Raw genomic sequence first — 16,345 nt, forward strand, 5'->3', positions numbered from 1 at the left:
CCTCAAAAAATTCCAGAAGATTAGTCAAGCATGGTTTCCCCTTCATAAATCCATGCTGACTCTGACCTATCCTGTTACTGTATCCAGGTGTGTCATAATTTTGTCCTTTATAATTGACTCCAGCACTTTTCCCACCACTGAGGTCAGACTAATTGGTCTATAATTCTCTGTTTTCTCTCTCCCTCCTTTCTTAAAAAGTGGGACAATATTAGCCACCCTCCAATCTGCAGGAACTGATCCTGAATCTATAGAACATTTTCCAATGATCACAGTTGGAAAATACATTAAAATCGCATCATCAACTCATTCCTGGAATGAAGGATCTATCTTATGAAGATAACTTGTATTGATTGGGCCTTTATTCATTAGATAATGAATGAATGAATGGGAGGTGTTTTTATTGAAATAGAAGATCGAGGGAACTTGAAAGGGTGGATGCAAATGACATGTTTCCACTTCTGGGGGAGATTAGAATTGGGGAACACATTTTAGGAAAATGCTGCCTCACTTTCAAAACAGAGATGAAGTTTGTTTCATCTTCTGAAAGGTCACTGGAGCCGAAACGTTGATTCTGCTTTCCCTGCACAGGTGGTGCCAGACCTACTGAATTTCTCCAGCAATTTCCAGTTTTGTTTCAGATTTCCAGCATCTGCAGTTCTTAGTTTTATGAAAAAAAAATTTCACTCTTCCCCAGGTAGCAGTGAAGGTTGGTTATTGAATTTATTCAAGGCAGAGTTGAATAGATTTTTGATATAGTCAAGGGAGGAGACAGGAAAGTGGACATGAGACAGCAACTAGATCAGTCATGATTTTATCCAGTCAGGCTCCCACGTTCTATGTGACTGCTGTCCCACGGCAATGTGTTTGACTCTTAACAGGCCTCTGAAATGGCCTAAGACAGAGGGATGTGCAATAAGCAATGCCTCCATCTCATGAAGAATAAAGAAAAAATACATAAGGGATATAATTAGAAAATATATAAAGAACTTAATAGGTCAGGTAACATCTGTGGTACCAAAGTTGTTGAGTAGAAGGTGTTACAATGACAAAATAGAGGTTGAATTGGCTCCTCTCTTTTTAATCCCTCAGTTAACCACAGCAAAAACTTTTAATATTTGCATGCAATTATATCACCCTACAATTAAAAATATTGTTCTTGGCAAAATTAAGCCATTAATTGCAAGGTTTTCTCGAACAAAAGAAAAAAAAGAGAAATTTTTATTACTTACTACACCAAGAAATTAATAAAACACATCAAACACAGCCACACATACAAGGCAGGAACAAAGCTTAAAAATAGGAGTGTCTAGTACAAAAGGCAAATAAAGAATATGCATTCTAAGAAGTTCTCATATTATTACAGTTGAACCTGAGACTGTGGTTATTCATTTAATGTCTTGCACCCTGAGCGGAACAAAATTTGTGGAATCCTTGAATGCTCAGTGAACGGGAGTTTTTGTTATTTATTTTATCACTGGCTTTCAAGAATGAAAGAAGGAAACAGGGACAGGGATTCCAGTTCTTGCTGTTACCAATCAACTTTCTTTCTGTCTGCTGCTCTGCAAATTTAATGCATTTATCCCTTTCTACGATCTGGCTTTAGTGTCCTTCCAAGCTGGATTGTTGCAAGTAATCTTTCATATATGAGTGTAAATAAATAGAGGGGATGTGGGTTTCCTGATGCCTGACCCGGTTAACATATTGTAATACCTTTAGATAAAATGGTAATTTCAGTCAGACAATTTCATTATTCCACATTGGTTTTGTGAACTTGTCTCAATCTGTGGCCAGATGATCACAGCAGCCATTTAGACCTATGGTTTTTTTTGAGACCATTTTAGTCTATGAAGATCTCAAGATCAGGTGGTGGAAGATGAAAATTGATAGTCTGTAAATTACACTGTCATGACATCTCCCTATCATGAGAAACAGAGAAATAATATTTTATCCCTTTTCGTTACAGTCAGTGTTCCATCACAAGGGCAATGTGAAAAAAACAATATAAAACTGAGACAATAACTCACATACTCACACACCTTCTGCATTTATTCTCTTCAAACTAGACTTTCAAAAAGTTACTTTTGTGTTGGTAACCAGACTTGCTCCTTGAGCTGTATTGCCTGAATTTTAATCCTTCAATATCTACTTCCATAATCCATATGCGAGATGCAGGCATGCTTAGAAATTTAATTGCTAGGAGATTTCAAGTTTAACTTTCAGGTTTAACAACATCTTTCTTACAGCACAGAGACCAGAACTGAACACAGTACAGTACAACTCATTTATATTTCCATCAACCCATTTGAACTGATTGAATACTGAAACTGGGTTTTAATCCCTTCAATACACAATTGGCAACACTGTTTTTATCCCATTGGCCTGCTTCAGGAGCATGTTCCCTTTCCTTAATTTCAGGAATGGGTTTTCCCTAACCTGTTCCAATTTCCTTGGAGCAGTGCTGCCATGGACCACAATCTTGACAAAACATATATACAAGTACAAAGTTAAAAATCACACAACACCAGGTTATAGTCCAACAGGTTTAATTGGAAGCACACTAGCTTTCGGAGCGACGCTCCTTCATCTCCGAATCATATATATAAGTAGGTAGTGTTAGATGAAGTAGGGTGGGAGGAGACTTCTGTGGAATATAAATACTAGCATACATTTATGGGGTCAAATGGCCTGATTCTGTGGTATAAAATTGGATGAAACAAAGAATGGCATGGGCAACATCAATAACAATGCAAACAAAGCTACCTGGCAAAACTACATAAGAAGTTAGGTCAAAAAGACATGTAAAATATCGTTGTTATATCTTCAAACCAAGATCACAGAATTGTTACAAGCAGAGGACACTATTCAGCCTATTGCATGCAGCAGCTCAATAAATGAGCATTTTGCTTAGTGTAATTCTTACCTTCTTCCCATAACTCTGTACATGGTTCATTTACAAGAAACCATTGAATTCCCTTTTGAATATCTTGATCTTTCCTAGCTACAAAAAGAGCACCAGCATTCAGCAAGATTAGAGGTAAAGTGTTTTCAGACATAGGGCTGCTTTCCCATTAGTCAGAGACCTGAAGCAAAGCAGTATTTGCTTAAAAATAAGAATGTTTTCAAAGCAAGATATCTTGTGTTCATAAGGACAATTCACAAGTACACCAATTCAGGTTGAAGACCACCATTCATATTGTATGGCTGAAAAATGCTGATTGTTTAGCAAGTGGACTTTGAAAAATAGAGGCACTGCATAGAGAGCGTATCAATGAATGACGATTGACAATTAACAGCCTACTTTTCTTTAAAGTTTAAACCAGGACTCTGATTGGTCAAGGCATCATCCTGAGAAATAAACCGGAACGTCTGTCAACTATTTTATTGAGTTTGAACAGGTGCAGCGTGCAGTACACTCAAGTGTGTCCCACTGACAATCCTAGCTGGGTTGTCAGTACAATCCTTCACAGACACACTACTATCCAGAAAATTACAGCCAATTGCAGAAACTTATTAGAAGTTGGACATTGTATTGCAAGTTTTGTAAACGTGCTGTTTGGGTATGGTCAGTATTTTGCTTATTCTGATGATAGGATACTATAGTTGATAAAATATGGAAATGTAATTTGGTTAAACCCATCAGCAAAAAGTACACTTATCTATAGCAGAATATTTATCTCAAATTGATTTGACATCAATCAGCACTTCTCACCCCCTAAAATAATGGAAGCTCTCCTTTGCATGTAAAAGTCATGGTGACCAGTCAGTACTGAGATTTGTTGCCTTGTGTATAGACTCATTGTTTCCATTGAACAAGAACAAAATGGTTGTGCTCGAGTATTATATTGTCAAAGTTTCTAGATTCACAAATAAACCCAGGAAACCAGGTTTCTTTGTACTGCAGTATTCTGTCTATTATAAGATAAATTCAGATTATTGGATGACAAATCATCATTTTTTTAATATGCAGATTAAACAGCAAATGTTTCCCTTGTTTTTTTAAAATAAACTACCATATGCTTTCACAAGTCTGTACACACAGAGAGTTGCTGCACTCTGATGTAAACGCATTGAATAAAATTATTTTGGCCCCCTTCCATGTGAACCCAAATAATCAACTCACTATTGAACTGAGCTAAGATTCTTGGTTTATGGGGTTTAATTTTTGATTATTGCCTTGAGCTGATCTTCCCTATTACTTCACACTTCGAATCAGACGAAAACTTGGCACCGAAATGTTAAGTAATGAACTTTCCCAAATTACTTGAAGGTTACACACATGACGATTTGCTATTGCTGCTACATGCTTTCCATTTCCTTTTAAAAAAACCTTCCTTCCCCTCCATTCTTCCATTTCGTTTAAAAATAAACCTTCCTTTCCCTCCCTTCCCCCTGCTCTTTCTTTCTTGAAGCCTTCACTATAACATTGCAATCAATTTATTGGCTGGGAGAGGGAGGCTGAGAAGACCGGTAGATCAAACCAGACTGGTCTTATTCAATGCATTATTTATCTTCTTGAATCAATGCTTTTTTTAAAAAAAAACTAAAATTAGGAGATTGAAGACGATGTTGCAATGCCGCACTGAAGTGCTGGGTTTGTCTTTTTTTTTGCAACCAGCTGGTTAAATTCCAGCCGGATAATCCAATGCATTGTTTCGCGAACACGTGGACTGTCTGATGATTCATGCCCGGTTGCACGAAGTGTTTGAGAGGAGGCAATAAAAAGTCTATTGCAGCCCCCTGCACCATCACCGTGCCTGTCCAAATGCAATTATGTGAGAGAGTTAACGGTTGCATTCAGAAACAAAAATGCAATGCATTTAAGAAAATAATTTTAAAAAACATGCAAACTAATTTCACTGCAAAGGCATGTTTTCTTTCTTTAACATTTATTAAGACCATCCAATCTGTGCATCTTTCCTCCCTTACATTTATTGCAAAGATCTGGAATGAACCCACTTGTCAATAGGGCGTGTGCTCTTGTATATATTATGAACTTGCAGCATTTAAAACGTATCTCCATTAAACCTCTCCTTCTCCCCCCCATCCCCCTCCTCGTTTTGCATGTAACGATGTCCTCGGCTGCGGGAGCGCGCCCGCGTGACTCAGCACACTGACGTCATCCGCCGCTGGGGTGGGAAACAACAAAAAAAGAAATCCGTCCGCTTCTGCAAACGAGTTCCCCAACCTTTGCAAATCATGTTCTCCTCATTCTCTGCAGAAGACCACCTCCAGAACGTAGAATAAATTTGGTATTATTGAAAGAAAAAAAAATGATGTATTTCTTGGGGTGGGGATGCTGCTTGTTCCTTACGTGACGAGTTGCATCTCGACTGCTCCATTCAAAATTTTAAGCTACAATTCTAGAACATGTATCTTTTTGGAGGGTTCTGATAAAAAAACATTTCCATTCTGCTGGGGGACATTTACAAAGCATTCTATTCCAACACCTCAGTTAAAATCTAAGCTGGTCACACAGAACGTTGCAGTCAAGGAGACTTGCATTTGTATTCACATATATTAACATGCTCTGTATAAACAATTTAGTATGAAAGTATACATTTATAAATGTACTGATAAAAATAAATTTATAGCACACAGATTTGATGATTTTTTTGAATAAGTGCATATTGTTGAGGTATATTTAAAGCACAATATTTGAACCAAAATGTTAATTCTGTCTTTTACAGATGTTGAAGGACCTCCTGATTTTCCCCAACACTTTTTGTTCTGACTTTTGAAATCTATATGAATGTTGTGAGCTTAATTGCATTCAAATGGACAATGAATAAAACATTTGCATTTATATTGTGTTTTTCAAAACCACTGGCTGTCTCAAAGTGTTTTTACAGGCCATGAAGTGGAGTCTTTTGCAGCAAACTTTTGAAGTGGAGTCACTTACAGCAAACATGGCAATCTCCACCTCCCACTCCACCGAGGATATGCAGGTCATTGGACTCATCCACCGCCAAACCACAACAACGCGACGGTCGGAGGAGGAGCGTCTTATCTTCCGACTGGGAACCCTCCAACCACAGGGGATGAACTTGGACTTCACCAGTTTCTTCATCCCCCCTCCCCCCACCTTGTCTCAGCCAAATCCCTCCAGCCCGGCACCGCCTTCCTGACCTGCAGTCTTCTTCTTGACCTCTCCGCCTCCATCCTACTCCGACCTATCACCCTCACCTTGACCTCTTTCCACCTATCACATTTCCAACGCCCCTCCTCCAAGTCCCTCCTCCCTACCTTTTATCTTCTCCTGCTGAACACTCTCTGCTCATTCCTGAAGAAGGGCCTGGGCCCGAAACGTCGAATATCCTGTTCCCTGGATGCTGCCTGACCTGCTGTGCTGTTCCAGCAATAAAGTTTCAACTTTGATCTCCAGCATCTGCAGACCTCACTTTCTCCTCAATCAATTTTATACTCAGCTTCCACAATCGTCAGTAATGAGCAGATATTCTGTTCTTTCTGTGATACTGATTGAGAGATAAACATTTGCCAGGATACTGGAAATGCCTCATTTGATCTTCTTTGAAATAGTGCCATGGAATTATTTTACACTCAACCATGCAGATTTATGAGACCTTAGTTTAACATCTTATCCAAAAGACAGCACATCTGACAGAACAGCTCTCCCTCAGTACTACGCTGGAGTTTTGGCTTTGATTTTTGTGCCCATATCCTGGAGTGGACTTTGACTCCAGATACTTGTAACACAGAGACGAGAGTACTTCTAACTGAACAATAGCTGAAAATTCATGATTAAGAAGGTTTACTAAATATATGAAGTATATAATGTGACAATATTCAAAGTATGTTAACAGTATAACAGTACATCCGTAGAGTTATATAGTATAGAAACAGAGCTTTGATCCAACTCGTCTGCACCAACCTGATATTCTAAATTAATCTAGTCCCATTTCTTAATTAGAAAAGACAGACAAGAGCAAGTCAGAGAACAAAGTAACTCTGAAGAATGAAATTTGTTTCAATGCAGGGGGTCTTTGGGCACGCATTTGAACATGGGACAAGGGATATTAACTATTACAGTAACTTAGCTGAGGGAAGAACAGGACTGGCAGCTCAATGTTTGGGTGTTAGATGCTATAGGAAGGATAGCAAGAGAGGTAAGGGGGAGGGGCGTGGCCTTTTTGATGAAGGAAAACATTACTACTGTAATTAGAGAAGATATTTCACTTAGGGTTCACTTAAGGAAAATATGTGTTGAAATCAGAAAATACAAAGGGAAGATCACTTTGATAGGATTGCACTATAAGCCCCCCAATACTCTGAGAGAAATTGAGATGAAAATATGTAGAGTAATCTCGAATATATATATAAGAATAATAAGTTTGTAATAGTAGGGGATTTTAATTTTTCAAACATTGACTGGAACTGTCATAGTGTTAAATGTTTGGATGGTGAAGAATTTGTTAAATGTATTCAAGAATTGTTTTTAATCAATATGTAAATATTCCAACTGGAGAAGGAGCAAAACTTGAACTTCTCTTGGGAAACAAAGCAGAGCAAGTGATTGAAGTGTTAGTAAGGAAACACTTTTGGACTAGTGACAATAATACTATTAGTTTTAAAATAGTTATGGAAAAGGGTAAGTCTTCCATTAAAAGTTAAAGTTCTTAATTGGAGTAAGACAAAATTTAAAGGTATGAAGCAAGAACTTCCAAAAGTTGATTGGAATAGATTGTTTGCAGGTAAAAGGACAACAAACAAGTGGGAGGCCTTCAAAAGTGTGATCATGAGTGCTCTGAGACATTATATTCCTGTTAGATTGAAAGGTAAGACTGGTAGAATTAGGGAACAATGGATGAATAAAGATATTGAGGTTCTAGTCAAGACCAAAAAAGAATCATATTCTAGATACCTGGGATCAACTGAACCGCTTGAAGAGTATAAAGAGAGTCAGGGCATTCTTAAGGAAATCAGGAAAGCAAAGAGCAGATATGAGATAACTTTGGCAGTTAAGTTAAAAATAATCCAAAAAGGTTCTACAGATACACTGAAAGCAGGAGAGCAACTAGAGAGAAAGAGAGTAGACTCCTTATAGATCAATGAGATTGTCTTGTTGTGGAACCTCAGAAATGGGAGAGATTTTAAATGAATATTTCACATCAGTTTTTACTGTGGAAAAAGAAATGGAGGCTAGAGAACTTAGGGAAATAAATATTAACGTTTTGAAAACAGTTCACATTACAGAAGTGCTGGAGATCTTAGAAAACATAAAGGTAAATAAATCTTGAGGACCTGATCAGGTGCATTGCAGGACATTTTGGGAGGTTAGGGGGGGAATTGCAGGTCCTGTAGCAGAAATATTTATGTCATGTATAAATACAGGTGAAGTACCAGAGGACTCGGTTAATATTGTGTCAGTGTTTAAGAAAGGTTGTAAAGAGATGCCTGGAAACTATAGATCTGTGAGTCTCACATTGGTAGTGGATAAGTTGTTGGAGGTTATTCTGAAAGACAGTATTTACATGATTTGGAGAAGCAAGGACTGATTAGAGATAGTCAGCATGATTTTGGGTGAGAAAACTCCTGTCTCACAAACTTGATTGAATGTTTCAATGAAATAATCAAAAGATTGATGAGGGCAGAGTGGTAAATGTTATTTACTTGGACTTTAGTAAAGCCTTCGATAAGGTCCGCATAGTAGACTAATTATTAGAGTTAGTTCGCACAGGATTAAGGGTGAGCTTGCCAGTTGGATACAAAAATTGGCTTTACGATAGGAGACAGAGGATGGTTGTGGAGGGTTATTTTTCAGACTGGAGGCCTGTGAGCAGCCATGTTCCACAGGGATTGGTACTGGGTCCACTTTTCTTTGTCATTTATATAAATGATTTGGATGAGGATGTAGGAGGCATGGTTAGTAAGTTTGCAGCTGAGACAAAAATTAGTGGTGTGATCAGTGAATAAAGTTATTTAATATTACAAAGAAATTTTGATCAGTTGGGTTAATGGGCTGAGGATGGCAGATGAACAGGATGTATACAATTAATGGTAGGTACCTGGGTAGTGTTGTAGTACAAAGAGAGACCAGGGGTTCAGTTATATTATTTTTTGAAAGTTGCTTCAAAGGTAGACAAGGTAGTTAAGAAGGCATTTAGCACATTTGCCTTCATTGCTCGGAGTTGGAACGTTATGTTGAGGTTGTACAGGATGTTGGTGAGGCTTCTTCTGGTGCTATGTATTGTTCTGGTTACCCTGTAAAAGGAAGGTAAATTGAAGAGAGTTCAGAAAAGATTTACCAGGATGTTGCCAAGAGTGAAGGGTTTGAGATATAAAAATAGACTGAAAAGACTGGAACTTCTTTCACTGGAGCATAGGAGGCTGAGGGTGACCTGACTGAGGTTAATAAAATCATGAGAGGCATACGTAAGGTGAATGACAAGGATCTTTTCCTAGAGAGTGGTTCATGTGTGGTATGAACTGTCCCACCACTTTGTCTATTTGTAGAGAGGACACTCCTTGTTCATCTGCAACATTACTTATATCCCTCCACAAGTGTGTAATGGGTTTGTACTGAGACCCTGGCAATGGAGGTTAGCTTAAATATGTTTTCATGAATTGCCCTTTTTTTATGTTGGTATAGCACACAACATTGTTAAATTATAACGATTCATATACTACATGGGCTTGAATGAATTATCTTAATGGGCAATTTGCAAAATATTTAAGTACAGAAAATATAACTACATATTCCATAATTGCCAGAAATGAAATGTGTAATTACATTTCATTTAGCATATAGACACTACAATAACTTATTGCAGCATGTAATTGTCACAGAACAGTTTCAAATTATTTTTATATACATTTTGAAATTTTGCTGATTTCCAACGTGTCATGAACAACATGGAATTGTTGTTGGTACAGATGTGCCGTCAAATAAAATATGTTCATATTCCACTGAGATAACATCTTAAGGATCTCACTGAAAACTATGCTAACAACTTATTTTCTATTGAAATAACTTTTTCAGCAAGAATTTCAGTCTGAGTAGCTTTATTAAAATGTAGGAGGAGAAAGTGAGGTCTGCAGATGCTGGAGATCAGAGATGGAAATGTGTTGCTGGAAAAGCGCAGCAGGTCAGGCAGCATCCAGGGAACAGGAGAATCGACGTTTCGGGCATTAGCCTTCCTGAAGAAGGGCTAATGCCCGAAACGTCGATTCTCCTGTTCCCTGGATGCTGCCTGACCTGCTGCGCTTTTCCAGCAACACATTTCCATCTCATTATTAAAATGTAGCATAACCTGAATTAAGTGATGAATGGGTATGTGGTACTGGGATTGAACATACCTCACAGGTGTAATTCTGTTGTTTATGAATTATGAAGTCAGCCTACTCATTACATTAAATCATAGCCCAACAAGCCTTGACATGTCATATTCTTCAGTTGGCTATATTTTCCTTATGATTAAATGTAAAAAAATGCAAAATTATATCAATAATTGATAATCATAATAAATGCTGGATTTATTATATTTGTCAAAATTGACAGCTAACTGAAGTAATGAAAAAGTAACTGCTGTATGCAGGAATGTGGAGTTGAGATTAAAATCAGATCAGCCATAATATTATTGGTCAGAATTCAGATGGCACCAAGTTATAGCCCAACAGGTTTATTTGAAATCACAAGTTTTCGCAGCATTGTCCTTACATCAGATGACCTGATGAAGGGGTAACTCTCTTAAAGCTTGTGATTTCAAATAAACCTGTTGGACTATAACCTAGTGTTATCTGACTTCTGACCTTGTCAACCCCAGTCCAACATCACCACCTCCACACCATGATCTTATTGAGTTGTGGAGCAGGCTCAAAGGGCTAAGTGGTCTACTCTTGTTCCTGATTTGTATGTTTGTCAGTGTATAAATGCACACATATATATGGAGGCAATTATATAATTAACAAAATGAACCTATTTATAGTTGGGTATTTTTAAAGTATAAATATCTAGAATAGTTTCCTATAATAAGTGGTCACACAACAATCTGCCTCTATAAATGTTTCTAATCAATTCAGTTATGCTTGCAATTGCTATCACTATGTTTCAGGTTAATATATACAAGTGAATTCTCCTCCACTTTGCCTGAAGGCAAAGTCACTTAGCCACAACAAAGTGCTGTGGTTTTTAATTATAGGTTAGATGATAATGCAGGTCTTATATTTACCTTAGCCAGAACATTGATCGAATCCTGTGCACTTTGGTTCAATCTGTTCTATATGTGTGACCTATCTAATGGAGCTAGCCAGTTCCCACTCCCAAACCCACTCCAACATCCCCAAACTAATTGATAGCTGCTTGCATTATGTATAATTATCAAGTATTTGAATTAATTTTGGATTGATCTGTAGATATAATCAAAAGCCTGCAGAAGACAAATGATCAGATGTCATTTCTATGTTCTTTAACATGGTCTGTTCATGACAATAAACTATTTGCTGAAGTTACTGCAAAATAAGAACATCAGAAAAAGAAAAGCAGGAGTAGGTCATTCAGCCCTTTGAGTCTGCTCTGCCATTCAATAAGATCATGGCTGACTTTTTCTCTTAACTCCATAGATAAGAGATTTCCAAATTAAAGAAAATTATTTTTCATCTTCTTCCTTATTTGACTGAACCCTTATTTAAAAAATATGAACCACAGTTCTAGATTCCGTAGCTCAGGATACTTGGGCATGTAACACAGAAATCTAGCACATAGGTGTAGCAGGTAATCAGGAAGGCTAATGGAATGTTGGCCCTTATTTCAAGGGGTCTGGAGTGTAAGAGTAGGGAAGGCTTACTATAACTGTACAAGATGCTAGTGAGACCACATCTGGAGCACTGTGAGCAGTTTCAGTCCCATAATTTTTGAAAATATATCATTTTATTGAATAGTTCAGAGAAGGTTCACTGGGATTATACTAAAACAAATTGCTTGAAAAACTCAGCCAATCTCAGCATCTGTGGAGGGAAATTGGAGTTAATGTTTCAGGTCCAGTGACAGTTCTTCAGAATGGTATGGAGGAATACTCTTACAAACAAAGGCTAAACAGGTTTGGATTGTACTAATTAGAGTTTAGAAGACTGAGGTATCTCATTGAAAAACATAGGATTCATAAGGAGCTTGACAGGGTAAGTGCTGAGATAAGGTTCCCCTCATGAGAGAGTCCAGGACCAGAGGGCACGGTTTCAGAATAAATAGGCACCAATTTAAGGCTGATATAAGGAGGAATTTCTTTTTTCAGAACATTCTGAGTCTTTGGAAACCTTTGCCACAGAGAACTTGTGGCGGCAGAATCTTGTGTGTTTAAGGATGAGATAGATTCTTGGTCAGTAAGGGAATCAAGGTTTATGGGGAGAAAAGGCAGGAAAGTAGACTTTAGGAATGTCAGATCAGCCATGATCCTATTGAATGGTGGAGCAAGTTCAAAGGACTGAATGACCAACTCCTGTTCCTATTTCTTATGGTCTTATGATGATGGGATGGGGGCTTTGGGAGCAGAAATAATTTCTTGTTAGCCACCTATTATTGAGAATTTTTTTATCATTGAGATGTATTGGTAAGATTGATATCAATTAGTCTGTTATTCCTCTCAAAGTACATTAGATCTTAGGAAGTCTTGATAGGATGCACGTGGAAAGGGTGTTTTCTCTTGTGGGAGACTCTTGAACGAGGGGTGGGAGGGTCACTGTTTAAAAACAAGTGGTTGCCCATTTAAGTCAGGGATAAGGAGAATTTTTCTCACAGATAATCTCAAATCTTAGCAACTTTCTTCCATGAAAGGCAATTTTTGCAAATCTTTAAGGCAAGGCATTTAGATTCTTGATGAGCAAGGTGATGAAAGGGGTGATGGGGAGCAGGAATATGGAATATTCAGATCAACCAAGATTCTACTGAATGGCAGAGCAGGCTCGATGATCTGAGTCCTGCTCCTAATTGAGTCTAAACTGAAGTTCCAATTGACATGGTGTTCTTGTGGTTCAATGGTAGTGTCTCTATCTCTGAACATGAAGTCTGGGTTCAGGTCCTATCTACCCCAGATGTGTCATTACATAGAATCATGCAGTGCAGAAGAGGCCCTTCATTCATTGAGTCTACACCAAAAATACACGACTTTCCCTCCATTGTAAAGTTAGAAGTGGAGATGTTCATTGATCATTGCACAATTTTCAGCAACATTCACAACTCTTCAGGTGCTGAAGCAGTCCATGTTCAATTGCAAGAAGATTTGGACAACATCCAGGTTTCGACTGTCAAGTGGCAAGCAACGTTCATGCTACAGTGATGTCAGGCTCAGGCAATGACCATCCCCAACCAGAGACATTCTAACCACGGCCCAGAATGGTAAGATACTGTAGAAAGTTGCATGCATAGCCCAGACCATCACAGAAGTCAACCTTTCATCCATGGACTCCATTTCCACTTCTTGTTGCCCAGTCAAGGCTGCCAATTTCATCAAAGACTCCTCCCACCACAGAATGCTCTCTTCCATCATAAGACCATAAGACATAGGAGCGGAAGTAAGGTCATTCAGCCCATCGGGTCCACTCCGCCATTCAATCACGGCTGATGGGCATTTCAACTCCACTTACCCGCATTCTCCCCGTAGCCCTTAATTCCTTGTGACATCAAGAATTTATCAATTTCTGCCTTGAAGACATTTAGCGTCCCAGCCTCCACTGCACTCTGCGGCAATGAATTCCACGGGCCCACCACTCTCTGGCTGAAGAAATGTCTCCGCATTTCTGTTCTGAATTTACCCCCTCTAATTCTAAGGCTGTGTCCACGGTCCTAGTCTCCTCACCTAACGGAAACAATTTCTTAGCGTCCACCCTCTCCAAGCCATGTATTATCTTGTAAGTTTCTATTAGATCTCCCCTTAATCTTCTAAACTCCAATGAATACAATCCTAGGATCCTCAGCCATTCCACATATGTTAGACCTACCATTCCAGGGATCATCCGTGTGAATCTCTGCTGGACACGCCCCAGTGCCAGTATGTCCTTCCTGAGGTGTGGGGACCAAAACTGGACACAGTACTCCAAATTGAGCCTAACCAGAGCTTGGTTCTGGATTAGTGGTGCTGGAAGAGCACAGCAGTTCAGGCAGCATCCAAGGAGATTCAAAATCGATGTTTCGGGCAAAAGCCCTTCATCAGGAAGGCTGATGAAGGGCATTCCTGATGAAGGGCTTTTGCCTGAAATGTTGATTTCGAAGCGCCTTGGATGCTGCCTGAACTGCTGTGCTCTTCCAGCATCACTAATCCAGAATCTGGTTTCCAGCATCTACCGTCATTGTTTTTACCTAACCAGAGCTTTATAAAGTCTCAGTAGCACAATGGAGCTTTTATATTCCAACCCTCTTGAGAGAAATGACAACATTGCATTCACTTTCTTAATCACGGACTCAACCTGCATGTTTACCTTTAGAGAATCCTCAACTAGCACTCCCAGATCCCTCTGTACTTTGGCTTTACGAATTTTCTCACCGTTTAGAAAGTAGTCCATGCTTGTATTCTTTTTTCCAAAGTGCAAGACCTCGCATTTGCTCACATTGAATTCCATCAGCCATTTCCTGGACCACTCTTCCAAACTGTCTAGATCCTTCTGCAGCCTCCCCACTTCTTCAGTACTATCTGCCTGTCCACCTAACTTTGTATCTTCAGCAAACTTCACTAGAATGCCCCCAGTCCCTTCATCCAGATCATTAATATATAATGTGAACAGCTGCGGCCCCAACACTGAACCCTGCGGGACACTGCTTGTCACCGGCAGATGATACGGAAACTTGAACACAATACCAACAGGTACAAGAACAATGTTTTTCCCTAACCCCAAGAGACAAAATGCTGGAAAATCTCAGCAGGTCTGGCAGCATCTCGAAGGTGGGAAAAGAGCTGACGATTGGAGTCTAACTGACCCTTTGTCAAAGCAGCTTTTTCCCCTGCTGCTATTAAACTGCTGACCCCTCTAACTTCAAATAATGTTGATCTTGCTTTGCACGAGTCCTGTGCTGCCCTAACCGTGTATGGCTCACTTTGTCTAAGCACTGCATGATCTATATGTCCTTGTTTGCTCTGATCTGCCTTTACCACAAAACTTTTCACCGCTTTTAAGTACATGTGACTACGATAAATCAAATTAAGTTAAATTCAGAACCCCGAACTGGTCCTTAAGAAAATATCTGTTGCAATTGACAATGGGTCCCCATATTTCCAAACTGCAAGGTAGCTGTTGTAATGATGAGAAGGTGCCGGTGTTGGACTGGGGTGGACAAAGTTAAGTGCTGTAAATGTAGGTTGCTGTGTTTTTCCGAGTGGAGTTAATCCGTAAGGTTCGTCGTCCTGTGCCCTTTGTAACCCTTCGGCCCACCCCCATGGCTGCTATCCTCTCGGTGGCGGGGGAGGGGGAGGGGGGATTGGAGACAGAGTGCGGCTGAGCCGGGTCGCGCGCGGCGAGGCGCGCGGGAGGGCGCGAGGATAAGTTCCTCCCTCCGTCCATCTATCCATCCATCCCCCCCCCCGCTTCCTTCCTCGCGCGGCCTTGGCGGCGCGGGAGCGCGCTCCGCGTGCTGATTTCCTCGCTCCCGCTCCGCCTCATTATAACGGAGAGCTCAGTCTGCATCTCAGCCTGGAGAGTGAGTGAGTGAGTGAGCGAGCGGGCGAAGGGTGAAGAAAGAAAAGAGGTCGGGGGGGTGGCTCAAAAAAAAAGGATAAGAACAACACCGAGGAGGAGAAAAAAAAAAGTTGTATAGGTTTTTAACGGGAAGCCGAAAAGAGAAATATCTCCCTTATTTTTCTTTTGAAGTTCACCCCTCTTTCTTGAAGAGAGCCATTTTTTTTATCCCCCTCCTCATCTGTGAGCTGGGAGTTTTTCTCTTTTTTTGGGGGCTAGTTACCTCTTTTTTTTCCCCCCACCCTTTGATTTTTTAAAAAAATTATTTTCTCCTCTTTTATTATTGTTTTCTGAGTGAGGGAGATATATCTATCTCTGTGTCTTGTGTTAGACCATGTCGGGCTGGTACTGTTATGTGGAGAACCTGATGGCCGATGGAAACTGCCAGGACTCGGCCGTCGTTGGCTACACGGACGCCAAGTACGTCTGGGCAGCGGCTCCCGGAGGCACCTTCTCGGTTGTAACGGTGAGGACGAGGGAGTTTATTTTATATTCCCCTTTTTTTTTTCAAGGGATGGTGGTGGAGGGGAAGGGAACGTTATTAACCTTAAATATTAAGGGGTGGTCGGGAAAATCGAACGAAGCGTTTTATTTCTAACAAAACCGATTCTTCAGTCATCGACTTCTAACGTCTTGGGGGGGGGGGGGGGGGGGGGGGTGGGGAGGTTGT

The 16,345-nt window shown here is 39.8% G+C and overlaps 1 protein-coding gene across 2 annotated transcripts in view; it reads left to right on the top strand.

Annotated features, from left to right (window-relative positions):
• The first annotated feature begins 15,540 nt into the window (after positions 1-15,540).
• The window catches only part of LOC122556207 (profilin-2-like), a 61,574-nt gene continuing 60,769 nt past the window's right edge, over positions 15,541-16,345 (top strand). Inside the window, exons 1-2 of one of the 2 annotated variants that reach the window (XM_043702758.1) lie at positions 15,541-15,637; positions 16,007-16,141. In XM_043702758.1, the coding sequence (XP_043558693.1) occupies positions 16,010-16,141 (132 nt within the window). In that variant the 5' untranslated portion in view covers positions 15,541-15,637; positions 16,007-16,009. The other variant, XM_043702759.1, reaches the window with a different exon arrangement.

This window comes from Chiloscyllium plagiosum, chromosome 13 (genome assembly GCF_004010195.1).
Source record: "Chiloscyllium plagiosum isolate BGI_BamShark_2017 chromosome 13, ASM401019v2, whole genome shotgun sequence".
Taxonomy (NCBI): domain Eukaryota; kingdom Metazoa; phylum Chordata; class Chondrichthyes; order Orectolobiformes; family Hemiscylliidae; genus Chiloscyllium; species Chiloscyllium plagiosum.